This window comes from Oryza sativa, chromosome 3 (genome assembly GCF_034140825.1).
Source record: "Oryza sativa Japonica Group chromosome 3, ASM3414082v1".
NCBI classification, from domain to species: Eukaryota; Viridiplantae; Streptophyta; class Magnoliopsida; order Poales; family Poaceae; genus Oryza; species Oryza sativa.
Window position 1 is genome coordinate 36,967,198 of NC_089037.1, and position 27,198 is coordinate 36,994,395.

The 27,198-nt window shown below is 42.3% G+C and overlaps 3 protein-coding genes across 8 annotated transcripts; 1 reads left to right on the forward strand and 2 right to left on the reverse strand.

Moving 5' to 3' along the window:
* The first annotated feature begins 674 nt into the window (after positions 1–674).
* Positions 675–4,235, forward strand: LOC4334826 (heat stress transcription factor A-1-like). The gene is made up of 2 exons (NM_001402327.1): positions 675–1,205; positions 2,592–4,235. The coding sequence occupies exons 1-2, from the start codon at positions 918–920 to the stop codon at positions 3,822–3,824; spliced, it is 1,521 nt and encodes a 506-aa protein (NP_001389256.1). The 5' UTR covers positions 675–917; the 3' UTR covers positions 3,825–4,235.
* A 1,791-nt stretch (positions 4,236–6,026) lies between these two features.
* Positions 6,027–7,680, reverse strand: LOC4334827 (probable xyloglucan endotransglucosylase/hydrolase protein 30). The gene is made up of 2 exons (XM_015772763.3): positions 7,150–7,680; positions 6,027–7,054 (listed from the first exon to the last, which is right to left on the reverse strand). The coding sequence occupies exons 1-2, from the start codon at positions 7,447–7,449 to the stop codon at positions 6,269–6,271; spliced, it is 1,086 nt and encodes a 361-aa protein (XP_015628249.1). The 5' UTR covers positions 7,450–7,680; the 3' UTR covers positions 6,027–6,268.
* Positions 7,681–13,621: 5,941 nt separating this feature from the next.
* Positions 13,622–19,151, reverse strand: LOC4334829 (probable inactive poly [ADP-ribose] polymerase SRO1). Of its 6 annotated transcripts, none has more exons than XM_015775449.3 (8): positions 18,876–19,151; positions 18,566–18,614; positions 15,897–17,166; positions 15,542–15,783; positions 15,377–15,438; positions 14,442–14,627; positions 14,255–14,350; positions 13,622–13,964 (listed from the first exon to the last, which is right to left on the reverse strand). In XM_015775449.3, the coding sequence occupies exons 3-8, from the start codon at positions 16,994–16,996 to the stop codon at positions 13,896–13,898; spliced, it is 1,755 nt and encodes a 584-aa protein (XP_015630935.1). In that variant the 5' UTR covers positions 16,997–17,166; positions 18,566–18,614; positions 18,876–19,151; the 3' UTR covers positions 13,622–13,895. The 6 variants fall into 6 exon arrangements, with proteins under 6 accessions (XP_015630935.1, XP_066164810.1, XP_025879885.1 ...); XM_066308713.1 differs by having other exon boundaries at positions 15,897–18,280; XM_026024100.2 differs by having other exon boundaries at positions 18,523–18,614.
* Positions 19,152–27,198: the final 8,047 nt, after the last annotated feature.

Below are 27,198 nucleotides of genomic sequence, written 5' to 3' on the forward strand. Positions count from 1 at the left end.
TGCTAGAATGGCAAAAGTTTAGGATGCATCTAAACACCAACTAGTACTTTTGCAATGCCAAAACTTTTGCCACCAAAACTTTTGCTATTTGCTATTTGCTATTTCAAATGGATCTAAAAATGCCCTTGATATATCATATTACAATTTACAACGAAACGAACATGTTTGTGTTAAGATTTATTTATTTTTTTTGGGAACGGAGAGAATACGTAGGATAAGGCTATGAGTAAGTAGGATAGTGGCGAGATGACCCCTGCCTGCCTGAAGTTCGCTTTCATGCGTATATGCAATGTATCAATCGTATGACATATGTCTAGCTAGGTGTAGGTGTCATACATGTTTGTATTATAGGTTGGTTTCTACAATAGTTGTTTGTTATAAAAAAAGTTTTTTTTTATTAAGAAAAGGTGACCGCAAGGAAAACAATAAAAAGTTATTCTTAAGATAAAAATCAGATTATTTGGAGGGATAATTTTCATGGGCGTGCGAACAAACAAACGGAAGGATTGATACAGATATGTTTACGGCGGAGTGGAGGACGGCGACGGGGCAGCGCCGTTAGGTAGGTCGCAGTCGCAGCCGCAGCGGCAGCGGCAAAGCAAAGAAGAGCAAAATTACAGAAACACCCTCGTCGGAGAAAAAAGAAAAGAAAAGGCCCATCCCCTGTTGTTCTTGTGGATGGGTTGGTTTCTTCTCTGCGGCCTGCCGTCTCTCTCTCTCGTCTCGTCTCCTTCCCACTAGCAGCCGACGACGAGCCCCCAAAAAACCTAGCGCCGCCCGCAACCCAAATCCCAAATTCCCCACCCTCAAATCCCCCCCTACCCACGGGCCCCGATCCCACGCCTCCCCCTAACCCTACCCATGCTCACGCTGTCGCGCCCCTGACCCTCACCACGCCTCCCCATACGGATCGCCTCATGGAGGCCGCCGTTGCTGCTGCGGCTGCGGCCGCCGGGGCGGTGACGACGGCGGTCGCGCCTCCGCCCGGCGCGGCGGTCAGCAACGGGGTGGCGACCGCGCCGCCGCCGTTCCTGATGAAGACGTACGAGATGGTGGACGACCCGGCCACCGATGCCGTCGTCTCATGGGGCCCCGGGAACAACAGCTTCGTTGTGTGGAACACCCCCGAGTTCGCGCGCGACCTCCTCCCCAAGTACTTCAAGCACAGCAACTTCTCCTCCTTCGTCAGGCAGCTCAACACCTACGTACGTCCCCCCCCCCCCCCCCCCCATTCCTCTTTCTTCCTACTCTACTCAAAATACACAAGGATCCCTCCACTATTGCTTTAGCTGCTTTGGGAAGTTATTTCTTACTTCGCACAATCCACCATCACGATACTTACTGCTTTCATTTGCTACCTTCAATACTTATTGGAGACTAGTTACTCCGGATTCCATTCTTTGGTGACACACATATCGACCGGCTTTAATACTTTCCCCTTTTGGGGCACCGTAGATCTGGATGTCACCTAGGGGGATTCATAACTCTAATCCAGCACACTTTTAGACCATCTTTAATTCTACAGCACTTGATACATCTTATGGTTTTGTTAGGCCATCGTACCTTTATTCATAGTTATTCAGTCCAAAATTTTGAGGTTTCGTCCCCAAACTACAGCGTATATATTTAATGAGCCAACATCTATGGCACTTCTGCAGAGGCTTGACTGTCTCTCTTGAACAATTACAGTATGCACATCTTAATTCCTCATGCCTTCTTTTAACAAGAATGAAAAAGTTGGTTTTTTTGAGTATGTACATCTTACTTGTTCACGTCTTCTTTAAACAAGAATGAACAAGTTACACAGAGAACAAAGCATCCTCACGCGAAGCAGGTTTAAATGCTAACCGAAAGCTCATAGTTTCACGCACATATAGATATAGGTATTCTTGTTTTGTCATCAATTGTGCAACTACCACTGCTTCAAAATCACCATCTGTGATACCTCCTGTGAAGGACTGTCTATTTCAGGTAGACGGTTTTTATGAGATCGTTTGTAGTTTGCACCTTTCTGATGATTGTTGAACCAGAAGTAACTACACCTTAATGGATTAATGAGCCTATATGAGATTTGAGTCTGATCTTTTAGAACTTTATTACCAGGCAAGATAGATAACTTTCTTCTTGCCGATATAAGTTTTTCTCAAGCTGAATTAACAAACACACGGTTGATATGTGCTTTTGCAACTAGCAATTTATTGGTCCTATTCAGTTGGCTGGGGCCTTTATGGCATTTGCAAATATATCTATTACACCAGTACTGCTTGTGCATCCTGTGGTAGTTTTCTTCCCTAATGTGGCCAATCAGCTGTTTCCTTGTGAACTACAAACAGTTTTAAGTGAATCATGGACAGTTTGTACTGGTTGTCTTGTCTGTTTTTTCTTTGGTTCATCTTTTCTTGATCCTGCTAATACACTCAGAATCACTTAAGCCGAACAGATAAACTGTGCTATTTACATTAGCCCTTCTAATGATATTACTACTTCTGTAATCATATAACACTCAGTCAGAAGTACTTGTACCGGGCAGATACACTGTGCCATGTACGTTAGCCGGCCTCTAACGATCTCATTGGTGCACTTATGAGCAGGGATTTAGGAAAGTTGATCCAGATAGGTGGGAGTTTGCAAACGAAGGTTTTCTTAGAGGACAAAAGCATCTACTGAAGACCATCAACAGAAGGAAACCAACTCATGGAAACAACCAAGTTCAGCAGCCTCAGTTGCCAGCTGCTCCTGTACCTGCTTGCGTAGAAGTGGGGAAGTTTGGGATGGAAGAAGAGATTGAGATGCTCAAAAGGGATAAAAATGTTTTAATGCAGGAACTTGTCAGGCTGAGACAACAACAGCAGACAACAGATCATCAGCTGCAGACTTTGGGCAAGCGTCTTCAAGGAATGGAGCAACGGCAACAACAAATGATGTCTTTCCTGGCTAAGGCAATGCATAGTCCTGGCTTCCTAGCACAATTTGTACAGCAAAACGAAAACAGCAGAAGAAGAATAGTTGCTAGTAACAAAAAGAGGAGGCTACCAAAGCAGGATGGTTCGTTGGACTCTGAAAGTGCTTCATTGGATGGACAAATAGTAAAATATCAACCTATGATCAATGAAGCAGCCAAAGCGATGCTAAGGAAGATCCTAAAGCTAGATTCTTCACATAGATTTGAATCCATGGGCAATTCAGATAATTTCCTTCTTGAGAATTATATGCCAAATGGTCAAGGTCTTGACAGCTCTTCATCAACTCGGAATTCTGGTGTTACCCTTGCAGAGGTCCCAGCTAACTCAGGTTTGCCATATGTAGCTACAAGCTCTGGACTTTCAGCTATTTGTTCAACTTCGACTCCTCAGATTCAGTGCCCAGTTGTTTTGGACAACGGCATACCCAAAGAAGTTCCAAACATGAGTGCGGTGCCTTCTGTTCCGAAGGCTGTGGCTCCAGGCCCAACTGATATCAATATTCTGGAATTCCCAGATTTGCAAGATATAGTAGCTGAAGAAAATGTTGATATTCCTGGAGGGGGCTTTGAAATGCCTGGTCCTGAGGGTGTATTCTCTTTGCCTGAAGAAGGTGATGATAGTGTTCCCATTGAGACTGATGAGATTTTGTACAACGATGACACCCAGAAACTTCCTGCTATCATTGATTCTTTCTGGGAACAGTTCCTGGTGGCTAGCCCTCTATCTGTTGATAATGATGAAGTCGATTCAGGTGTACTAGACCAAAAGGAAACACAACAGGGGAATGGATGGACCAAAGCTGAAAACATGGCTAACCTTACAGAACAGATGGGCCTCCTGTCATCACACCATACAGGATGATGAGGTACAATAGGACATACTTAGCCACCATTTGTCAAGGTACCCTGGGATCTCGGTAATAAACTCCCACATCATCACCTACCCTTATGTCTATGTTATGTTCTATCATTTTGCTGAAACAATACTGAAACGTCACCCTATATGTGGGAGGATACTAATCTTCCACCTATGAAACACGGTTTACCCGAGGGGTTTACCTGCTTGTATCTAGGTTTGGCAGGCGTAAGAATTGATCAATGGTAACTTGTCAAATCTGTATGATAGCTACTTTGTGTTGTAGCTACTGATAGCTTTTTTTTTTTGTTCTTGCCTGCTCTATCTGATTGCAACTAACTTCTGGTAGTACTGGCAGTCTGCCACACTGTATTGATTCCAAAATTAAGTAACTTTGACTGTTTCAGATTCTGGCATTGATTGATTCCTGCCGGTGTAGCCGAACGGGAAAGTGAGGGCACTTCTCATAACTTCACTGAACTCAGCAACTTATATGATATGCTTAATAAGACAGGTTGAATCAATCGAAGTCCTTTTCACCAGTGTTATTTGAAAACACATTTGCATTTATTCTGCTGTATTTTTCCTCTTGCACAAGATAAGATTGAAGCATTTCTTGCAACTGATAATGTCATGTTTAAGTGGTACAAGCCGTTCATCTGTGCACTGACCTGGTAGCATTAGAAGCCATTGTTATTGAATCATGGTGGTTGCATTTTTCTTGTCTGTATAGTTTTAGAGTCCATTTTCCAGCATTTTGGTATAATATTGGGAAAAGCAGCATGGGCAATTCATCAGGAGGTGCCTTTGTTTTCAACAATGCTTTTATTTCCTTTTTGACTTGGTAGGAGTAAGAGCTTTGCGTGGGTCAATGTTTTGGTAAGTAGTAAAAGTTGTGGATTAGTATTTGTTTGATACTGCATTAAAAAAATGATTGAATGATTAGTGAAATGCTGGGCTAGTTTGATTTGTTTGTCACAGGGGGTGTACTTTATGTCGGGAAAATGTAAGCAGTCGTCACATGCTCTTTGTTTTATTGTCTACCCTGTTGTGATAAGATAAACTCGCGTCGTTTCTCTCTTTTTCCTTTTCTCTTTCTCTTTCTCTTTTTTTTTCGTAAAGGATGTTTATTAGGTGCCGACCCAGCCAACATTTTCGTGCAGAGGAAAAAAGGGGGGAATGAACATCGCCCCCACACATACAACGAGGGCAGGTAGAATAGACTACAAACAGGGGTTTGTTTGGGCTGTTTGGAATGCACAGAAAAGAAATATACTATGTGGTAGTATTGTGTTAGGAGAAAATTAACGGGGATTATCAATCTGTGTATGGATTGGACGATATGCAGGGTCCAGACTAGACACTAGAGAAAGGGGGCTTTAAACCGCAAGTGGTTTCAGATTTTTGTCAAAAGGGGAATGCCTGCCTGCTGGGACAGAGATTACAAACCCCATGTAGAGTACCTATCAACATTATTATCATTATGGAATCATCATTATAGTATAGTACAACACATATGTAATGTAGTATTTGGGATGAAGGGAAGCGATGGAATAATATGCACGGTCCTGGGGATTAATGTATAATTAGTTGTCTTTAATTGAATCAATGCCCTTGCAATGCTTGCTTTCGGTGCGCATAATACCAACCCAGCTGAGCCTGAGGCAGAGCCAAACAAAAACAAAAGGTTGAGGGAAAAGGAGGTGGAAATGGAAGACAGCAAAGCACCAGCGCATGCAGACGATGGATGGAGAAGTTGGAACAAGCATTATGCATTGCAGCATCAGCTGCCTAATTATAGCTTAATACTGCCAATAATGATGGGATGAATTTGCATCATCATCATCATTATCTCCTCTACTTAACTTTACAGGGCAGAGCTGGCTGGAATATATTAGCTATATCTATACGAATACGATCATCATTCATCAACCACAACAAGTACGCATTTCGATTATCTGATCTGAGTTGGATCGAACGTACTGCAGACTGCCTGCGCGCGGCTCACTCTCAACTCCCACATGCACACTTAACCACCGCAATTAATTAGTAGTAGCACGTAATTCAATTGTGACCAAATAAGCAACTGGAGTACCTCTGTATATGCAGCTGCTTTCTTCTCATCAATCCATCATCGCACCATCACTAACTAATTAAGCATCAATCCAACTAACAACATACTTGTACCAATGATCAGATAGCCAGATCGACATCAAATAGGATAAACCAACAAAGGATTACCTATTGATAGATTTATAGTTAATGGTTAATTAAGACCACGGTTATAACTGTTCGTCGTGAAGAAGCAGCAGTAACAATAAATTAATCTCTATCATCAGGGGGTACTAATTACAGTATGATCGATGTACGCATGTGAAGGAAGCAAAATTAATCAAAGAATTATGATGGAGCTAGAGCCTCATCATAGAATAGAATATTCTAATCAAAGACTAGTCAGCTTGCTGCAAGGAGACGAGCACGGGCGGCGGGATGGCCGTGGCCTCCGGCGAGGGGCGGCGCTTGGAGCGGCGGCCGGGTCGTGGTCGGACGCGGGGGCGAACCACCTTGGACTCCCCCCACTGCCAGTACATCTGCCGCTCCGCCATGTTGACGTCGCACTCCGGGAACGGCTCCGGGTACCTGTTGGTGTCGTAGCACACGGTGTAGAGCATCTGCCGCTGCCTGAACCGCCGCATCGCCATCCGCTTCCTCGCCGTCATGGCCATGGTCGAGGAGTACTCGTCGCTCTCCATGAGGTCCTCCTCCGCCGCGGCGCACCTGTCCTGGTCGTCGGCGGTGGTGGCGAGGCGGATGTCGGAGCGGGCGGTGCAGCCGCGGAGGACGAGGTCGGAGAAGACGGCGGTGAAGGGCCCGCGCTTGTAGTTGACCTTGTACTTGCCGTTGTCGGTGGCCCAGGTGGAGCCGTCCCAGATGGTGACGTAGAGCGCCATGGGCTTGGAGGGGTAGTCGGCGCCCATGGCGGCGGTGCGCGGGACCTCGCGGATGGGGACGCCGTCGACGTAGAAGACGATGAGGCGGGAGTGCCAGAGGATGGAGAAGCGGTGGGCGTCGGCGGTTGGGTCGAACGGCATCAGATACCTCTCCTCCCGCCCACGGTCCGTGCTGCCATTGCCGTACACGTTCGTCTGCATCTTCCACTCGTGCCTGTACCTGTTGCCCAAGAACTCGAAGTCCAGCTCGTCGTGCGTCTTCTCGAACACATCTCCATTAGACAGCTGCATGCATCACCAGCAATCAATACATATATCGTGATCAATTCATGCATGGTTTGATCGATCACCGAGCTAGAATGAATGCTAGTAATACGTACGTAGAAGGCGACGACTACGCCGGCGGTGTGGTCCTTGGGGAGCTTGATGGAGGCGCTGAAGAAGCCATGGTGGTAGTAGTCGGAGGAGATGAAGCCGGAGCCGGTGTAGCGGTTGAGGGTGATGCTCACCGTGCGCCCGTCGGCCGACTTCACCATGTTGTCCTCCCCGAACAGCGGCGAGAACCCCTCGTCGAACGCGATCGTCGGCACCTCCTCGAACCCCGACGCCGCCAAGCTCGCCGGAGCTAGGCTCATCATCATCATGCACGCCCACAGCACCGCCAGCACCGCCGCCGCCATGGAGGATCGATCGATTGAGGTGCGTGGGTGGATGGAGTGGAGAGGAAAGCTAGCTAGCTAGGTAGCTAAGCAACAAGAGTAGAGGGCGGTATGAAGTGGCGGGCGGAAAGAGAAGGAAGACGACGTCGCCAATTGGAGTTGGTCGGATGCCATCCATCTATATATGCTGCGTCTCTGTCATGCCCACCGTCGCAAGAGAAAGAAAAATATGCGTCTTCTTTATACCATTTCTGGTTAACAATGATCCAATGGTATAATTAGTCAAGTTTATCATACCATACATACATATGCACATGTATATTCTTCCTTCCTCCACTTCAAGAGTAGCTAGCTACGCTAGCTTTGGTTGCGTCATATAATATTTGTGAGCTCATGAGATGCATGATTAATTACTTGTTTGGCTTAAAAGTTTTCATGAGGTTTGTTCAGCAGGAGTTAGTAGTTGTATAACTGAATAACTTGGATACAGGCTATGTCTCTATCATATCATATCGTTTAATTTTGGGATTCAAAAATCGATCCATCAGAGATTACTCTTCAGTCAATATAATCGATCGATCGCCAGCGAGGCTTTTAAATACATACTCCATCAATTCATCTGTTGTGCAGTCGCCGTCTTTCGTCTCTCCATCGCTCCCTGTCACGTACTTACGTGTACTGCACTTATCTATATAATTCAAGCTTAATTAGCTAGCTCCTCTCCTCTGCTTTTTCTTTTCATCTCAAATCATTTATGAGAAAATACGTATACACACTACGCACAGGTTAGTTATTAGCTAGCACGGCAGTGACTGCTCTGCTCATCACAAAATTTGATCGATAAAAATCTATATATGCAAGCAGACATGATAGTCGAAAACTAACACTCAAAACACACAAAAAGATCATATGTTTAATTTCACCCATAGAGTTGGTAAGCTACCTACTTGCTGTAGTCCTCATGAACTAGTTAATTTAATTTGGACTAAACATATGCTATACTTGGGTACCTGATCTTAATTAGCGGTACCTGATCTTAATTAGCTGGACACATATTGTGAACCAATTAATTTGTGGTGGTGGCTTATATAATTCCCTAATAACTGAACTGTGTGATGAATTAGTTGGACTGATGGATTAAAGGCAAGTGCTAGCAAAGTGTACATATTCTTGGATCCTTGAATTCCCTGGATGAAAGGAAGGGAAAGCAGATTGATCGATTGACAAGGAAAGAAAGGGAACCTTACCTACCGTCACGGGCCACGTACTGACGTACTCCTACTCACTCATGGAACTAGCTTAATTTGCTTGATAGTTCAGTACATTATTAATTATTAACAACTAATTAGGTGGTGTTTGGAACGGCTGTGCGAATACTACACATACAAGTTAATTAATCTTTCTTTCTTGCTTGCATTGACCCACTGCCATAGCAGCCATGCAAGGCGATTGATTACGATTTCAGAGTTGTTATCCATATATATCTGCAGTTTGAACTAGTAGTTTCTATGTCACGGCTACGAAACATATCTGTTGTCTGAACATGGCAAGGGATAATAATCTCCCATATCCGTTGACGGCCGGGTTAGCAAACTGGAGTACTAATTAACAAGCTGCAGCTGCTCATTCAGCCAAGCACATGCATGTGGACGACATGATTAATTAGAGTAGTAGTTCAGAAGGCCCCAATGCAATGCAACGCAATGCAAGGACATTCAGGTTTCGGACAGAGAGACCCCCGTGTAACATGGGATCAAGGATGATGCCTGTATGTCTGTCTCTCTGTCTGCTTCTCCAGAGCTAGGTTGATATAAACCTGCAGGCTGCAGCTAGATACATAGTCTCTCCCCTCTGCTATATATGTATCACATTTCATTTTCGTGGCCCCTATCATCTGCAGCATCAGCTCAGGTCCCTCTCTTATAATCTTATCCATCCACGTACGCCCGACCCTACAAATTAACTTAGCTTAAGCATATATATCCACAAAGTAATTACTCGCCCGTTCCAAAATATAAATTAAATACCGCTGAAGTTTAACTTTTATCTCAAAATATAACGACTTCTGAAGACTCAACATACCCAACCTCACAAGTAGTTAATTTATCCCGCTGGCCTCACCTTATCTGTTGGTGATAATTAATCTAGGAGCATTTGGTTGCAACCTGCGCAATCAGATAAAAATTAAACCACTTATTCATATGGCATGTGGGTTCGTTAGCCAAATAACCAGCCAGCAATTAAGCCTTCTAATGAGAGGACAAAATTATGAACAGATTTTATTTTTCCCCTCATTTATATGTGTATGTATGTATGAAACAAACTAATCATACACGGATTGTAATGCAGCTAGCTAGCTAAGCTAGTGCTTGTTTATCATTAAGCTGCATGTGCGGTTAGTTCAGTCTATAAATATTAGTCACAACTCTTCCTTCATGTAGTTCTTCCTTCGGTATACATGTATGAATTAATGCTCATCCAAGGCTCAGATTAACTAACAAATATATGTTTCAGTTTCCTTCTCGGCGAGCGAGCATATAAATTATTTATTCCATGTCAATATGTATATCCACTTCAAATGGCTCGGCAGATGAAGAGATCATATGTATGGCATCAATGTAAAGAGGATATATAAATTGAAGGAGGAAGTAGAAGCCAGCATAAATATATGACTATGGCCCTGTTTAGTTCCCCACAAAAATTTTATACCCTATCAAATCGAATGTTTGAACACCTACATAAAGTATTAAATATAGGCTAAAAAATAACTAATTACACAGATTGTGACTAATTTACGAGTTGAATCTTTTAAGCCTAATTGCTCTATGATTTGATAATGTGGTGCTACAGTAAACATTTACTAATGACGGATTAATTATGCTTAATAAATTCGTCTCGCTATTTACTTATAGATTCTGCAATTAGTTTTTTTATTAGTGTCCGAACAACCCATACGACACTCTATACTATATAATACCCGATGTGACACGTCTAAATTTTACACCCTGGATTTAAACACCCCCTGTACAGCAGTACATGCATACACCTATAAAATGCAGCTGAGGCAACAATTGACGGTCGTACAGTAGTAGAGGCCAGTGTATATATGCTGGCATTTCACATGCGCAGGCATGTAGTAGGAGTTTGCATACGTACGTACGGTGGCTGTATAATAACGGATGTGACGGTGCAACCATCGACCTGATTAGCTGATTGGTTAGGGTTAGGTATACCTGCAGACTAGTACTAGCATTGTAAGCTCTAGGTTGTCCCATACTTACATATATGCATATATATAAGGATCGATATAAATTTATATGTTTTTTGACGAAATATATATGTTCAATAATTCAGCCAAATCCACCTCTAAATTTGATCAGCTCACCGAAATTATATACAGTACTAGCTAGGTGCTCCAGCACAAAAACATTCCCCTGACATGCTCAAGTTGAGAATATATAATTCACATTTTGTTAGTTGGTTGCGGATGCGCATGTGGACTGGTTGTTCGGTTCTATCCATTAACAGACATATCATTTGATCAGGTGATAATTTATAAACTTTGAATTATACTACCTCTGTTCTAAAATAAGTGCAGCCGTGGATATCCGTATCCAACATTTAACCGTCCGTTTTATTTGAAAAAATTATGAAAAAATTAAAAAAAATAGTCACACATAAAGGTTCTCATATCTGCAACTCGCGATTTTCGCGAGAGAACCAAATCCAAGTTGGTGAAGATCATGATTTAGGCTGGCATAGTAGTGATTACCTTTGCAATTGCGGTTCGAATCTATCCGATCTTTATCTTTTTGCTCAAAGAACGAATAGAACCCCTTGTCGAAGCCCTTTATGATAAGCTTCCCTGGATCTGGGAAGTTTCTCTTTCACGGTATTGGGATCGTTTGATCGATTTCCTTGATCGCTACTTATGGGCGTGCGCTCAAAGGATACAAACAGGGATTCGCAAACAAAAAGGGGAATTCGTAGTCACTTTTTCCTCTCGCGTAAAAAAAAGGCTTTACGCGAGAGCAATAGAGGTTGGGATACATCTATCTCTTCTGAGCAACCTCTTTTGGATTCTTAAGACCACCCTTGCAGTAGGATACCGTCTGCTTTGGGTTCTTTATTATATTATCTCCTTCGAGGGATTTTTAGGATCGTTCAGGCTATATTTAGTCTATTTTGGCTTTTACTGTCTCCTTTTCTCAGGGAAGTGGTTAAGGACCTCAGAAGATAGAGGAGAGCGCCAGGCGCAGATTTCCGGAATACTTCTACGGGGAATGCTCATTGAATGGCATTCTCCGTATTATGCCTTGAAGAGGACTCGAACCTCCACGCTCTTTAGCACGAGATTTTGAGTCTCGCGTGTCTACCATTTCACCATCAATGCATCTTGAAAGTGAATCATATTCCATGAATATGATATCTATCTAATGTGATATCTTGAAAGTGAATCGTATTCCATGAATATGATATCTATCTAATGTGATATATGGAATATATGACAAAGGTGGAGTCTTGGAGTATTTCGATCGGTCATATAGGCCTGAGTCAGACATCAAATAGCTTCGATTTGCATTATCCGTAGGACACCTTATATGTATCAAAATCAAAAAGATATACAATCCAATTTCTCGATTCAATAGAAGCCCAAAGAGGTGCATATGGTACCCAAATAAGGATAGAATAGATATGTCAAAAGCAGGTCTGATTACACCTATTCCTAATCCTAAATAGAATGTAAGGACGTGGGGATTTCTATGTAAACAGAGTATCCTATTTCCATAGGCTCGAATGACCACTTCTTATAATAAGAATGTGCACGGTCTGGTCCGGTATGGAATGAACTTATAATCTGATGATCGAGTCGATTCCATGATTATAAGTTCATAACCCTAGCGCCCATTCCCATTTTGGGCGGAACAGATCTACTAATTCTTTTATTCCAGTTATTAAGAGGGATCTTGAACTAAGAAATAGACCTAGCAGCTAAAAGAGGGTATCCTGAGCAATTGCAAGAATGGGGTTCATTGATATTCCTGATATAGTAGATGCTATCACACATACAGTCATACTCAATTCGATGGAATTGTTTGATCTTAAAGGGGATCTTCTATAATTTCGTACATAAGGGGTTATTTTTTGGTTTCGTCTAGTCATTAATAACTTGACTATTTTTAGATAATAGTAGATAGAAAGAACGCTCGTAAGGAGTCCTATTGAAACCAATATTATTTATGTTTTATCATCTAATAACAATAAAAATACTAATTATAATTTTTTTTAAATAAAACGAACGGTCCAATGTTGAATATGAATAGTGCAAAACTACACTTATTTTGAAACACAGGGAGTATATAAAACAGCCTTGAATTTTATATATATATATATATATATAACTAATTTTCTGTCTTCTGGAACGCTTGTTTTACAGCTGACAAAGTCAAAGAAAAAATAAACGAAGCAACTAAAAATAATTTATACATAAAACTCTTATATAATATCCTTAGTGATTTGACTCGGTTTAAAACAGATTATTCATCAGATTGTAGTTGTAAATTATCTACTAAATTGTATAGATAAATTAAATATTTTAATATATAAACTTAACAAATAACTCAAAACAAATAGTAAAAAAAAATAAGAATATGTATTTTTCGAATGGTATAGTAAATAATCTGTTTCAATAGTCTAAGTATATAATCTAAAAAGCCTAATACTAATAGAATATAAACTGCGTTAAAGAAAACCTTAAATTAACTTAAAATCAAGTTTTAAAATTTAAATTCTAGTTGCAGCTAATAAGCCAAAACGCAAACAATGGATGTGGGTAGCATCAGATCAGCCCATACAAGTTTTTGTCAAAGATTTCTGCTTGCGTGGTAGGTGCATGACCAAGGCTGTGGTAGGTACATGATCAAGGCTAGCTAGGGTTAACCAAACAAGATTACCTCACCTCACGGTTACCATGACAACAGCGTGGTAGGTATATCGTGGTTTCAAAAACTAAAAAGCTCACCACATATGATAACCACGATAACCGAGCGGTTTTGTAAACCTAGATCAAGGCTCAAGTTGTTGCTTCCATTTCATGGAACATGCTGCAACTACTACCTAGCATTACTAAGTTCAAGCGAGGCCACCCCAGGATCAGAATGAAGGCAATGGTGTACACAAGCTGCAAGAAACGGGAACGAAATATCCACAGGAGATATTGATGAATTCAAGCCGCAGCTACATTTGACGGCGAAAAAGAACAACACTACAGCCGGTAGTCGAGAATACCATGCATGGTTATACAACCAAACAACATGTTGTCAACAAGGAAGTTTAGACTAGTTTTGTTTGTCAAGAGCTAAAGTCTGTGCATTACGGCACAAACGTTTTACACACATTTCCTTGAGCTCTCTTTGCTCAACCCGACTCCTCCACAGCTTGTTATGTCGGCAAACTGTCATTTTTAATTACGGACTAGCACCTCCTCCCCTTCCAGGTGCTCTTGGCGCTTGTTCAGTTGCTGCCATGGGTGGCAACTGCGGCAGGTATCAATAGTAAGTAAAAACATATGTTTGAATAATATAGTGGAAATTAGTAAATGGTAAACTCAAACATTAGACGGTATGAAACAATGCTACGGATTCCATGCTGCATACTAAGCATGATATGTGGTCCTTTGGGGAAAAAAATCAATTAGCTGATTGCATAATTCCATGTACCACGCTTCCTCAAATATACACAGCAGGCTTCACATTGAGTGAGGATGGAGGACTTCAAATCCTAAGTGAACTGTATACAAAGAGTTAGCACAGTAAAAAAGAAGTACCTTCTGCTGAAGTCTCACTACTGTAGAAACCAAAAGCTTGTCACCAACAATCTGTCTCAGCTGCTTCACTAGGTCAGGCCTGCTTATCTTTCTCCTCTATTTTAACATCAAAAACCATACCATAATTAGCATGCCAGCAAACAAATATTGCATGTAGCTGAAAATCTCCAAAGGAAGGACAAATAACCTTGAATTCTTCATAATATTTATGCACCAGATCCATGTCCGAACGGGGTACTTTAGCGGAAATAGCAGCAAAAAGCATTGAAAAGGGCATCCAAGGTGAACTAGGAGACCTTGGACTTGGAGCACGCCCAAGCATACATGCTTGTTGTTCATCACCTGAAGACGCAATGGTCTGTAGACTGTCATCCTGCTCACAACAAGCAAGCAACAAATTAACAAGATGAAATTTTTCCTAAAACTGTCATCAAAATCAAGGTCAACTAAGCTCGCCCATTAAGTGCCAATTATCAATCATTCAATTGTGAACCAGTTTTTCTTTTAGAAAAATCAACCGGATTAGTTTCTGCAAATTATGAAAAGCAGAGGAATTGGGCCAACAGAACCTGAATCCATTTCAGTAAATTTCATTTACATCCAAAGAGCATCAGCAAGAAGGAAACACATAACTAAGCAAAGTTCTTTGATCTTCCCGCCCCCATCCTACACCACTACCATATATGATCAGACATTAAAAGGTACTAATCAACAACAAAAATGAAGAAAAATATGAAATTCCATCACCATCAAGTCAAGAAATACAAGAGTGGAATTCAATAAGGATCTGCCATAGGCCATAACCAAAATATAAAGAGATATAGTAATTGTCATCTTTATGTTTTTCGGGTTAAAGAACACTAACTGCGGAAACAGTAATAAATGGGAACCTATTTAAACGCCAACTGGAAATTTCGCTAATAAAGTGAGCAAATCCCATAACGAGAAGCACAAAACACGCCTTCAAGTCTAAGCATCCATTCACCCTTTCCACTACACTACATAATAGATCATTAAGCCTAGGTGAGACAAATTCAATTTTCCCGCAAAACGTACTACATGACAGAACTGAATTATGCTTCAGTGAACAACAGCACACCAGCTAAACCATAATATGCATACCTTGGTTGGATTGTCTAGTGCACCAGAATTTCTTATCTCAGAGATATTGGATGCAGTATCTCCTGTAACCAAATAGCATACAGTAATATAAAATAAGTTATCTAGGGCAAATGGAAAATAACGACACAAGGTAAAAAAGAGAGGGGAAAAAACATGGTATAGTACCATTGTTCATGTAAGGTACTTTGATAATAACAGCATATTCAGCATAAATGTGCTTATGCACATTAGCATCCCATATGATGTAATGCTTTGGCCTTTGGAGATCATCCACACCACTGTCAAAACTTTCACTGGTTGGCTGGCATTGATTTGATCCAGGGAAAACCACCTCAACATTCCCCATTATAACACGGCACAACATCATCCTTATGATTCCATTTTCGTCAATATCAGATAAACCAACACTGTGGACAAACTTCAAGTAAGACATAGGCTACTATACATCCAAAACAAAAGCAGTAACACCAGAGGCGTAAGAGCACATAGAACAAATAAATCAGAAACAAAAGGTATTTACCAGATATTGGAGGAGTTTGCTGGAGCAAGATGAGCCCCAACACCATACATTGGACCCTGCAGAGGTTTTGCTATTTCCAAAGCACCATTCATCATCATCTCCTCCATAGTACCCTTAGTGCAAGCAAGCCATGCATAACGCTCATTTGCATTTCCCCGTTGATTTTTTGTGACTTGTACCTCCTTCTGGAAAAGACTATAACGGGACCTCCCAAGTTGATCTAGCATTGGGGTTCTATAAATACCGATGATGTCTTTTTCAGTAAATAGATGGCCTGATCCTTGAAACAACAAATTCCGAACAGCTGAATCAGCACGCTGGACACTTTGATTATTACGAGGAGCTTGCATGGCCCCATCAGCAGTTTCATTCATATGGCTTAAATGGCCCTTTTTATTTTCCCCAGAAACTTCACCACTTTCATTGAGTACCTTCTGTTTGTCCTCCACTACATTATTGACCTCCTGAACATCAGAAAGCACTGCATCAAAAGACGCTGAACTTGAGCTTTCAGCTGCAGACATCCCATCATGTTCATGAGCTTCATAACTACTGCTTAGATCATGAAAACTTTTCAAGAACTCATTTTTTCCATGCTGCAGAGGTTCAGATGGTATTACTCCAGCACATGAATCCGGAGAGAAGCATTTACCATGATCATCGATCCAAGCAATTGGCTTGCTTATGGCCATCACAGAATCTAAACAAACCATCTGCATGAAGTCCAACAGGATGTGCCTGTTCTGGAATACTGCACTAGTAATTGGCCTCTTCAACTGGAAGCTCTGCTGTACCGAATTGACAACATCCTCTGGGAAGTCTCTCCATCCACCATGTTGGTGAGACATCACACGAACAGGCATCCCGCTTATCTTGAAGTTATTGTACCTCTCCAGAATGTCATCGGCAGAGCACATCATCTTGGACTTCTTATGTCCAGTCGAATCAGGAAATAAAGCGAGATTCTGTTTTGGACCATTCTGAGAGAGGTTGGGGGCGTCATTGGCCTCAGCACATTGAGTAGCACCCACACGCTTCCTCTTGCGGATAGTAGAATCCAGCACATGTTCATCCAGTGCAATTGCATTCTTTGGTTCCATTTTTTTTTTTTACAAAAGACTCAACTAAGACTGGGTATTCATTTTCTTTACAGACTAACACCACTAAGTGAAAACAGTTAAGTTAATCTAGCTAATGAGACCTAGACAATGTTAGCATAGAGGTAGTTCCGATATAAGCCATGCTATCCAAAAGAGTAAGTGAAATACACCTGAGACCAAGAGGAAAAAAAAAGGAATAAAGATGGCATAAAGATGTATATATAAAGAGTACAAGAGACAGGCAATATTTAATTTATGTCTGGAACAATTATATATTCTTGCACATATCATTCATAGCCAACCCACGAGATTCTAGCTAAAACCTTTGTACCACAGGTGAATAAATTTGACGCAGGCCATACACCTCCTCAGATATCAACAGAAAAGTATAGGCCGTTTATTTTCCAAAAAGGATACGACAAACTATGCTTGTAAGGCTAAAATGTTGACTAACTAAAACAAAAGATAAGAGAAGATATATAAATCTTAGCATCAATTATAGAAAAAAAATACGAGTCCTGTTATACTAGATGGACATCATGTTAAACTACTGTGACCACCTAGCCTACGAGAACACTAGTCTTAGAGATCAGAAAGCACTCCAGACTGAAAGCAATTAAGAACATGGAAATCTTGTCAGCCATAGTTTATTTTCTTTAACAAAAAAAAAGTTTGATGGATGGCTATTTTAACTGAAAAAAATGTTTCTTCAGGACCCAACTCATCAAGAAATATGATAATAGTGCATCAGGCGTTTTACATGGCAATCATGTTATATTTCTTAAAGCATACATCCTGGTTGAGTGATGCGAACGTTAACTATAAAATCAATTCGTTTAAAAATAAGCCCCCATGGAGGGCATAAAATTAAACTCCTTTGTTAGTAACTCGCTATTAAAGGAGCTATACGATTAGCATGTATGGTACTCATCATTGTTGGCAGTAAGTATAAATCTGAAGAGGGGAAGGAGATTTTTCGGCATGCTCTGAAATGAAGGGCACAATTAATTGTGCTTCCCGCCACCATCAGTCGAAGCACAACTTCTGCTGGTGTGGCTGGTTGGCACAGAAGAAGGCGGCAACAGAAAATAATAGGAGAAGAAGATAACGGTGCTCCAGCAACAAGAAGAACATAATTCCATTGTTGGCCATGGTTCCTCCCCACGGACATTGGTGGAGAAACCAAGATGAAGGCCACAATACGATCCCATGGCACTGGAAAGCACGTAAGCACATCCATCACACGAGTTGTGAATATAGTAGCTGGATGATGACCGATGAACCCTGACGCACAAAGCTTGTTATGCCAATTAGATAAGCACCATCCATAACATTGAGTAAATCAAACTCAGTTTGCAATGGTTTGTTTAGCAAGTGATGAATGCGGATTTGGTTTATTTATGGCACCAGCAGTACAATAGGTGCAGTAATGGGGGGGGGGGGGAAGATATAATTTTTATTAGGGCATGTATGATGATTTTTAGTATAAGAACGCTCCCTAAACCGCCGAAACATGAAACATGTACCTTTTAGATGACATGTAATGAGTGAAGGATGAAGAGAACATACTAGCAACACAGGGAACTAGCAGTTAACATCCACCAATCGAGGTTAGATCCTAGAGTCACACAAGAAATTAAATTAATTGTGCCTAGAAGAAGATATTGGATGCATATGCCTGTGCAGTCTAGAGCCCCAATCAACATGGATCATTTCGGACCATACAAGAACAACACCAAGAGTATATATAAAGAAAAGAAAAGAAAAGAAAAACCTAGAACGAATCGAAGCCAAGCCCTGAAGATGATAGTAGTAAAATAACAAGAGATGGAGCGCACAAGAGAGAGAGGAAGGTGGGATCGGGATTAGCAAGCAGTACCGGTAGGAGGTGGTCATCGCGTCGCGGGTAGAGATAGAATCGATTTCGATGTGGTTGAATCAAATCGAAAGGTAAAGGAAACCAGATAGAGATCGATAAGGGTGGTAGTAGAGAGGGCAGGATAGGCCTTGTAAAGAGGCGAATCCAATCCCGTGGGCCGGCGGGAGGGCGGCGGCGGTGGGGGAGATATTCCGGCGGGCGGCAATCCTAGCCTTGCCTTGCCTAGGGGCGGAGGAGGAGGATTCCGGTGGGCGAGAGGAAAGGAGAGGAGGGGAGGGGGAAGGCGTTGTGTACGAGGCTGGGGTACGTATAGCAACTGCGCCGAATAGGGGAGGCCGCGTTCCCGTTCCCACCGTGGTGTGGGCTGTGGGCGGTGGAGATCGGACGGTGGAGGACGCGTGGTGTGTGGGTGGGGGGGTGCGTGAAGCAATTTTGGAATTTTCTTTCCTCTTTCTTGCACAAGGGGGCCGTGGACTTCAGTTGCAGCCCCAGCAGCATCATGTGATGTGATGTGATGCGACCCTCTCTCTCTCTCTCTCATCTTGTGACGTGGCGTCCGTTTCCTCCTCCTTTCCCAACCTTATCGCCTCCTTTTCTTTTTCACACCCCTAGCACTCTCAAAACAGTCGGTAAAAAAGAAAAAAAAATAGCATAAAAATTCCTCCCCTCTTCGCTAGAAGGCAGCAAGTGTCACTAGTTTTTCTTCGATATGTAACACCCTCGTTACGATGCTATATAGAGAGAAGCAAGAGCAAATAGTCTTTTTTGCTTTTCATCCCAACTTACATGTATAAATGGTAAATGTGACGAGGGTGTTACATATCGTCCTCGTCCTCCGTCGCCAAAAGTTCCATGTTAGCCACCAAGTCCTCTTTGCCCTCGCCAGCTACGTCTCCGCCTGCCAATCTCGACACCTCCTCTCTATCATTTATGTCTACACAGACGGCTGGATCTACGACCCTCGTCACCAACACCGATGCTCTCGCCCCTATCATCGGTCTCCACCTGCAGCCCCATGGACCTCAGCTCCTCCCTCTCGCCTCTGGGTGGTGCTTTCGTGCTCGAAACCGTTGGCACCGCTCCCGGGGCATCAATCTCTAACGGCTTGGTTGACAACGATGACTACTGCTTGTGAGGCGCGGTGGGGCTACAACTGCAGCGCCAGCTTGCAAGTAGCTTGACCGAGCGTGACAGCAAAGCACAGCGACTACTGCTCATGGGTTGCTTATTGCGCGAGGGCTGCAAGGCGCTACGGCTTGGTCATTAGCGGCAATGACTAGCTTGACCGTGTGCAACCTATCAACATGCACGAGGGCTGAGAGGCTCAGCGGGTGACAACAGCGACTGCTTGGTCGACGGTGCATAGAGCGAGGGCTGCAAAGGTAGAGCAGAATGGTCGTTAGCGGAAAAGACTGGCTTGACGTGTGCAACCTATCAACACAAGGGCTGAGAGACTCAATGGGGTGACGACGGCTGCTACTTGCTCGACGGTGCACAGAGCGAGGGATGCAAGGCATAGCAGCTTGGTCGATGACCTGGTCATGTAAGAGGAAAACGAAGGGTAAAATAATTCGAGGATAAATTTCTTTACTCTAATCTAACACCGTTAGCTTAAAATGTGATGAAAGTGCTACGTATCGAAGAAAAACCGGTGGTCTATGCTTCTAGTTGAAGCAGGAAACTTAATGCGAGTATATTTTTTACCAGGTTGTTTAGTTGCTATGGATCGAATTTTTTCGTTTTTCTTTTTCCTTTTTCAGTCCCACTATACTATAGTAAGCCAGCCCACTTATGCAGAGCAGATGGAAGGATTAATTGTTGGGCCGGACCATCTCATAGAAAGAAAGAAATTCCAGCCCATCCTAGGTCGATCCGCTTGCCTAGCTTGTGTCCCTGCCTGCCAATCAACACAAGATAGCTCAACATATATTGTGAATGAAGTCAAGTGGACAGTCCTTCAAAATGATATATCGATCGGCTTCGCAAGTTGTTTGGCTTATGGAAGTCGTTGTTCATGCATCTACCGATCGATCGAGATCCATGATTGCTTGGATCTGTCAGATATATGGTAGATCTCTTCAGGATCGATATGATATATATACAAACAAACATACTCCATATGCATGCATGCATGATGCATGAGCGGATCAGTCATCAGTGGTAACAAATCAAACTCTGCCACTTTGCCAGCTAGCTGCTGGCCGCGCTGCATGCCTGACACCCAAAACTTTTTAGATTGTTGTACTATATAATTGTGGTCAGAGAAGTTAAATAAAAATTTCTCTTAGAAAAATAAATTAATTTTAAAAGACTGAAGGCTTAAACTGAAAAGCCACCACTCTCTTAACTAAACTAATACGGATCGGAGTATTAGTCATCAGATCCAATGTGAAATTAGTACGGGGCTACTCGTCATATCACTGCCCTCACTACGCTTGTGCGATCGAGATCAGTAAATTAAAGCTTTGAAGTCAGTATTGTTAGTTGTGCCATCTGCATTATGTTGGGGGTTTGCAGTAAAATCGAAATGAATTTGTTTTTGATAAATCTTATGTTAGATTATATATGCAAGTACTTTTTATAGGTGACCATGCATATTGGTCTTTTGCGGTTCTAGCTAGCTAGGCCGTGTTGCAAAGGTGTGAAGGGAACTAGCAAAGAATGTAAGATATATATGCCGTTATTTAGAGATAATGGTCATGCAATTTTTGCCAATCATGGATACAAATTTAATAACAGGATTTTCTTTAATAATATATTGTTATATGAATAATGTCGGGATTATATTCTTTAAATTTGTGATGCAGCGGATATGGCAGGACTTTCACATTATTTTTTTTTAAAAAAAACACTAACTAGCTAGCTAGCGTATGAAATGAGCCGACAGCGCTAAGTGTTAATTACTTTCTCAATAGTAGTACGTGTTGCGTGTGCATAGAGACGAAGTTGTCCTTGTACATCCTTTCATTTTATTTTATTTTTGAAAAATTAAGATGAAAAACGTCCTCTGATCCTGTAGAAACAGTAGTCGATCCCCATGGTGTATTTTTAGCAAAAAGGATCCCCACGTACGCATGGTGTGTAGATTGTGGCCATGCATTATTAACTTAGCACTGCAGACTTTCGTGTTGTCTCATACACATGATGGTAGAACAGTGCCATGCCATGTACTCGATCCCCACCATAAATATATGTATGCATCTTGCATTGTTTTGTTTTTACCAACATGGCTTTATATATATATCTTCCTTGATATATATATATATATATAATCTAGGGATGATGGCTGCTACGGACATATATGGAAATGATAGTAAAGCTCTGTATACATTGTGATAAAAGAATTACTGGACATATGTTTGCAACAATATCGCTATAGTTTCTACAGGAAATTGTGCAGTGCTCGTGAGGGGGAAAACCAGGGGGCCCTTGCTAATAGACGACCGATTATTAAAATCGGAATTTCTAGTATATGCGTCTACATACTTTCAAAGTACTGTTTGGTCTCCGTTGAATAGATTCATATTGGTTGTGAAAAATTAAGGGACAATATATAAGTGGGTGAGCCCCTCGCTACCTTTTAGGGTGAGAAAGACCATTTACGATCCTATAATGGGTATCAGAGCCTGGCTAGTTTAACATCTCTGGCTCGAGGGACATACGTGTAAAGTCCTGATGGACCGTGTGCCTGCGGGACCTGTATACCTGAGGGACCATAGGAAAACGGTGAAGGGTTGAGAGACACTAATGTGTAAAGGGAAAGATTGTTGAATAATCCCGCATTGGTTGTGAAAAGTGGGGGAGCCCCTCACCTCAACCCTTTACGATCCTATACGATCCTATACTTTACAATCCTATACTTTCTTCGTTCTAAAAGATTTTTTTTAAGTTAGTCTAATGCGTATTAGAATGGGTCGAATGTGCGAATATGCCTTTCATTAAGAATTAATGGTTCTCCTGTGCTTTGATATGCTCGCCTAGATTTTTGACATGCCTAAGCTCTAACTAATTAATGATGTTTACGCCTGACGGTTTGAGGTAGGTGATGGTGTGTTCTCTATCTAAGAGAAGAGAAATGAGGATAACACAAAGAGGGCGAATGCAGACCTCATACCTAAAATTAATGTCATTCTAGGACAAACGTTTGAGTCGTGAAATGAGGTATTTGTGGCTCCGAAAGGGATCGTAACACTACTTACACTTACTTCTCGAGTAAAATACATGGCCGGTCCCTAAACTTGTGTGGTGGTGTCACTTAGGTCTGTAAACTTGAAAATTGCACGTTTAGGTCCGTGAACTTGGTTTAATGTACCACCCCGGTCGAAACATCCTTTGACTATGTTTGACCGCCAACGTGGCATGCCACGTAGGCAACACTTTTGCTCTCAACTCCCTCCACATCACAACACGTCGCATATATCTCCTTGTAGCTATTCAGTGACACCAAAATCCCCCCCCCCCAAAAAAAATCCTTAAATTGTTCTTCACTCTCAATTTTCTCCTTGTATGTATAGAAAATGTGGTCCTGATTATCAATTGCCATTGCTCTGCGCTCCAAAATGACATTATCCTTACACAACGGGCACTTGGTCAACAACACCTTCTTCCGACGACTTCAAGACAAGGACGAGCTTGGAGAATCCATGGGGATGCCTAGTGTGCAAGCGGCATTGCACTACCTCCGGCCGCTAATCCGACCGCACTGTGCCACCGCTAACCCCGCTGCACCACGCTGCCTCCTGCCGCTAATCTCACCGTCGAGTCCGCCACAGCCACTACCTCTCGACCTCCTTCCACTAACCTCACCGTCGAAACCTTAGCCGATTTAGGGATATTTTAGGGGATTTGGGTTGAAATGCACTGATTAGGGAAAGTTATGTACGAAGATATATGTGGAGGGGGCTGAGCACAAAAGTGTTGCCTATGTGGCATGCCACGTTGGCGGTCAAACGTGGTCAAAGGATGATTGGACCAGGTGTGGTTCATTAAACTAAGTTCACGGAACTAAACGTGCAATTTTCAAGTTCACGGATCTAAGTGACACCACCCCACAAGTTTAAGGACCGGCCATGTATTTCACTCCTTACTTCTATGTAGTTAAGACAATATTATTTTCTGTTTTGGATGTTTTCGGGCTATTTAACAGGACCCATCCCCTGAATCATTGTCTAGTGAAGCTAAAGCCAAACTAAACACCATTAAATTTTTAATATTTTTAAAGAGCGGTGTAGGTGAATCTACTGGGAAAAATACATGGAAAAGTAAATCACGACCTTTTCCTAGCTTCACAACTCCATATCCATTTTTTATTTGGAGCTCTATCAAACATATCCTTTCTTTGAAAAATACTGAGCAAGACGTACATACTCATCAATTAACCCTACTTATTAATTGTATAAGGTTTTTAAGTAAATTAAGAATGAAAATAATCTTGATTGATTAATTATGGGAGTAATATTTAGGTTGTGTTCGTTCTAGTAGATTGAGATTTACCTCATTTTTCCTGCTCACGTTTTCCGAACTATTAAATAGTGCTTAATTTGCAAAAATTACTTTAGAGAAGTTGCTTTAAAAACTCATATCAATTAATTTTTAAAATTTAAAAGAATTAATACTCAATTAATTATGCGCTAGCTTATCTTCTCAATCTTTTCTTTTCCCCTACTCACAAACACTCTCTTAGTGGCAGGAGGGTTTCGGTAGGGCCCCCTTGAATCGCATGAATAAGAAAACATAGGAATAGGAAAAACGTTGGATTTTGATAGGAACGTAAGTGTAAAATAGAGATAGCAAAACACAGGAAAAACATAGAAATTATTGTTTGATTGGACCGCAGGAAAAACATAGGAATTAGAGGAGAGATAAAGACTCGAAGGAAAGTTTCCATAAGGTTCTACCTCATGTTAAAATTCCTCCAAAACTTGCATGGCATTAGGCACTCCATAGGAATTTCATAGGATTCTATAAGATCTATTCCTTTGATTCAGAGGGCTATATAGGAAAAATTTCTATAGGAATGAAATCCTCTAAAATTTCTATGAATTTCCTTTGAATCAAAGGGGGCCTAGCGCGCGCCCACACACACACTGTTGGAATTAATATATGGGCTAAGGCCCATTCGAAGATTAATTCTTTAGAAAATCACAAAAGCCCACCTCATGGGATGGCATGCATGTGGAGTTTAGTACCACCTTGCTTATTCTAGGAGAGGGGGACCTCCTTAAAAGGGAGGATGCCCTCCTAGCCACTTGAAGCATGTGTGGTGGAGAGAAGAGGGGGAACACGCGCTCGCTCGCCTCGCCTAGCCTGGCAGGGCAGGTGGCGCGCGTGCACGACGTACGCGTCGAATGGTCCGCAAAATTGGCTCCTCACCCTTGCGCAGATGCAGCCTCCTTTTGCAGTTTTGTTTTGCTGCAGGAAAATTCGGATTTGTTTTGTTTTGGAAACACTCCGAAAAATCCGGTGCGTGAAAATGGCGTGGAGTCCGGATAAGTTACGCGTGACTTATCCGGTTCGTTTGTGCGGAGTGGAGATCGTGCGGGCGCCCTGATCAAGCGACCTATCTCTATATAAACCGAGCCGCCGCCTTCACGCAAAACACACGAAATCAATCTAGGGTTTGCCTCCTCCTCTGTGCTGCGCCGTCACTCGTAGACTACTCCATCCCGCTCGCCGTCGTGCACCTGCGATCGGGAGAGCAGGTCTCTGGAACCTCTGCCTTCGACGTCTTGCACCGGGAGAAGGCGGCAATAAGGTTTTTGGGAAGCACTTCGCGCGACTGCTCCCTGTTCGTCCGCGACGGCTCGCCTTCCTCTCCGCTTGCGTGCTACGCGCCTTCGTCGACGCTCGCAACCGCGAGTAGTTCCTGCCGAGCAATCGGTCTTTCCGCCACCTCGGTACGTGTTCGACATGTTGCGCATATTTGATCTGTTCATGTTTTACTGCTTAGTTTACATGTGTAGATCTAATGATGCGTTAATGCTAGTATACATCTGTAATGTCATGATTTATTTATAGAATATATTAAATCATTATATGTCTATATTCTCAACAATCCAAAAACCTTATTATACGCACTGTGATTTTACTATGGCTGGTTTTGCCGATGCACTGAGGCCAGATAAATTTACCGGTGTGCACTTTAAGAGATGGCAGATCAGGGTCACTCTGTGGCTGACAGCTATGAAATGCTTCTGGGTGAGTACTGGCAAGCCTATGGGCGTTCTTAATGCTGATCAGCAGAAAGAATTCGATGAGGCCACTACTCTCTTTGTGGGATGCATTCTTAGCGTGCTTGGCGATTGTCTGGTCGAGGTGTATATGTATATGACCGACGCTAAGGAGTTGTGGGATGCACTGAATACTAAATTCGGTGCTACTGATGCTAGCAATGATCTGTATATCATGGAGCAGTTTCATGACTACAAGATGTCTGACAACCATTCTGTAGTCGAACAGGCTCATGAGATACAAACCATGGCTAAGGAAATCGAACTCCTTAAGTGTGTCTTACCCGACAAATTTGTGGCCGGGTGTATTATTGCGAAACTACCTCCATCTTGGAGAGATTTCGGTACTGCACTCAAACACAAGAGACAGGAATACTCCTTTGAGGGGTTGATAGCATCTCTTGATGTTGAGGAGAAAGCTCAGGAAAAAGATGCCGCGTCTAAGGGCGATGGTGGGCAGTCCACTGCCAAAGTTGTGCACAAGGCCTAGGACAAGAGCAAGGGGAAATACAAAGCTTAGAAGACCACCAACTTCAAGAAGAAGAACAACAACAACAATCCTAATCAGGATGAGAGGAGTTGCTTTGTGTGTGGTCAACCTGGCCATCTGGCCAGAAAGTGTCCACAACGCAAGGGGATGAAGACACCTGCAGGGCAGACCTCTAAGTTTGCTAATGTGACCATTGGCAACACTGGAGATGGAAGCGGGTATGGTAATTTACCTACTGTTTTTTCAGTTAATCAGTCTACTAATTGGTGGGTTGATACAGGGGCCAATGTACATGTTTGTGCTGACATCTCATTGTTTTCTTCTTATCAGGTCGCACGGGGTTCCACCGTCCTAATGGGGAATGGGTCACATGCTTCTGTTCATGGTGTTGGCACGGTAGATCTGAAGTTTACTTCGGGAAAGATCGTGCAGCTGAAGAATGTGCAGCATGTCCCTTCTATCGACAAGAATCTTGTTAGTGGCTCCCGTCTGACTAGAGACGGATTTAAGTTGGTTTTTGAGTCTAATAAAGTAGTCGTGTTTTAACATGGATATTTTATTGGTAAAGGTTATGAGTGCGGAGGTCTGTTCCGCTTTTCCCTTT

Excerpts from the sequence above, each read along its gene's own strand:
- LOC4334829 (XM_015775446.3), bottom strand. The coding sequence starts at position 16,996 with ATGGAACCAAAGAATGCAATTGCACTGGATGAACATGTGCTGGATTCT. Across the intron at positions 15,784-15,896 it reads GCAAACTCCTCCAATATCTG|TGTTGGTTTATCTGATATTG; the intron begins GTAAATACCTTT and ends GTTTGTCCACAG. Across the intron at positions 13,965-14,254 it reads TAGTGAGACTTCAGCAGAAG|TTGCCACCCATGGCAGCAAC; the intron begins GTACTTCTTTTT and ends TACCTGCCGCAG.
- LOC4334826 (NM_001402327.1), top strand. The coding sequence starts at position 918 with ATGGAGGCCGCCGTTGCTGCTGCGGCTGCGGCCGCCGGGGCGGTGACG. Across the intron at positions 1,206-2,591 it reads TCAGGCAGCTCAACACCTAC|GGATTTAGGAAAGTTGATCC; the intron begins GTACGTCCCCCC and ends ACTTATGAGCAG.
- LOC4334827 (XM_015772763.3), bottom strand. The coding sequence starts at position 7,449 with ATGGCGGCGGCGGTGCTGGCGGTGCTGTGGGCGTGCATGATGATGATG. Across the intron at positions 7,055-7,149 it reads GCGTAGTCGTCGCCTTCTAC|CTGTCTAATGGAGATGTGTT; the intron begins GTACGTATTACT and ends TGATGCATGCAG.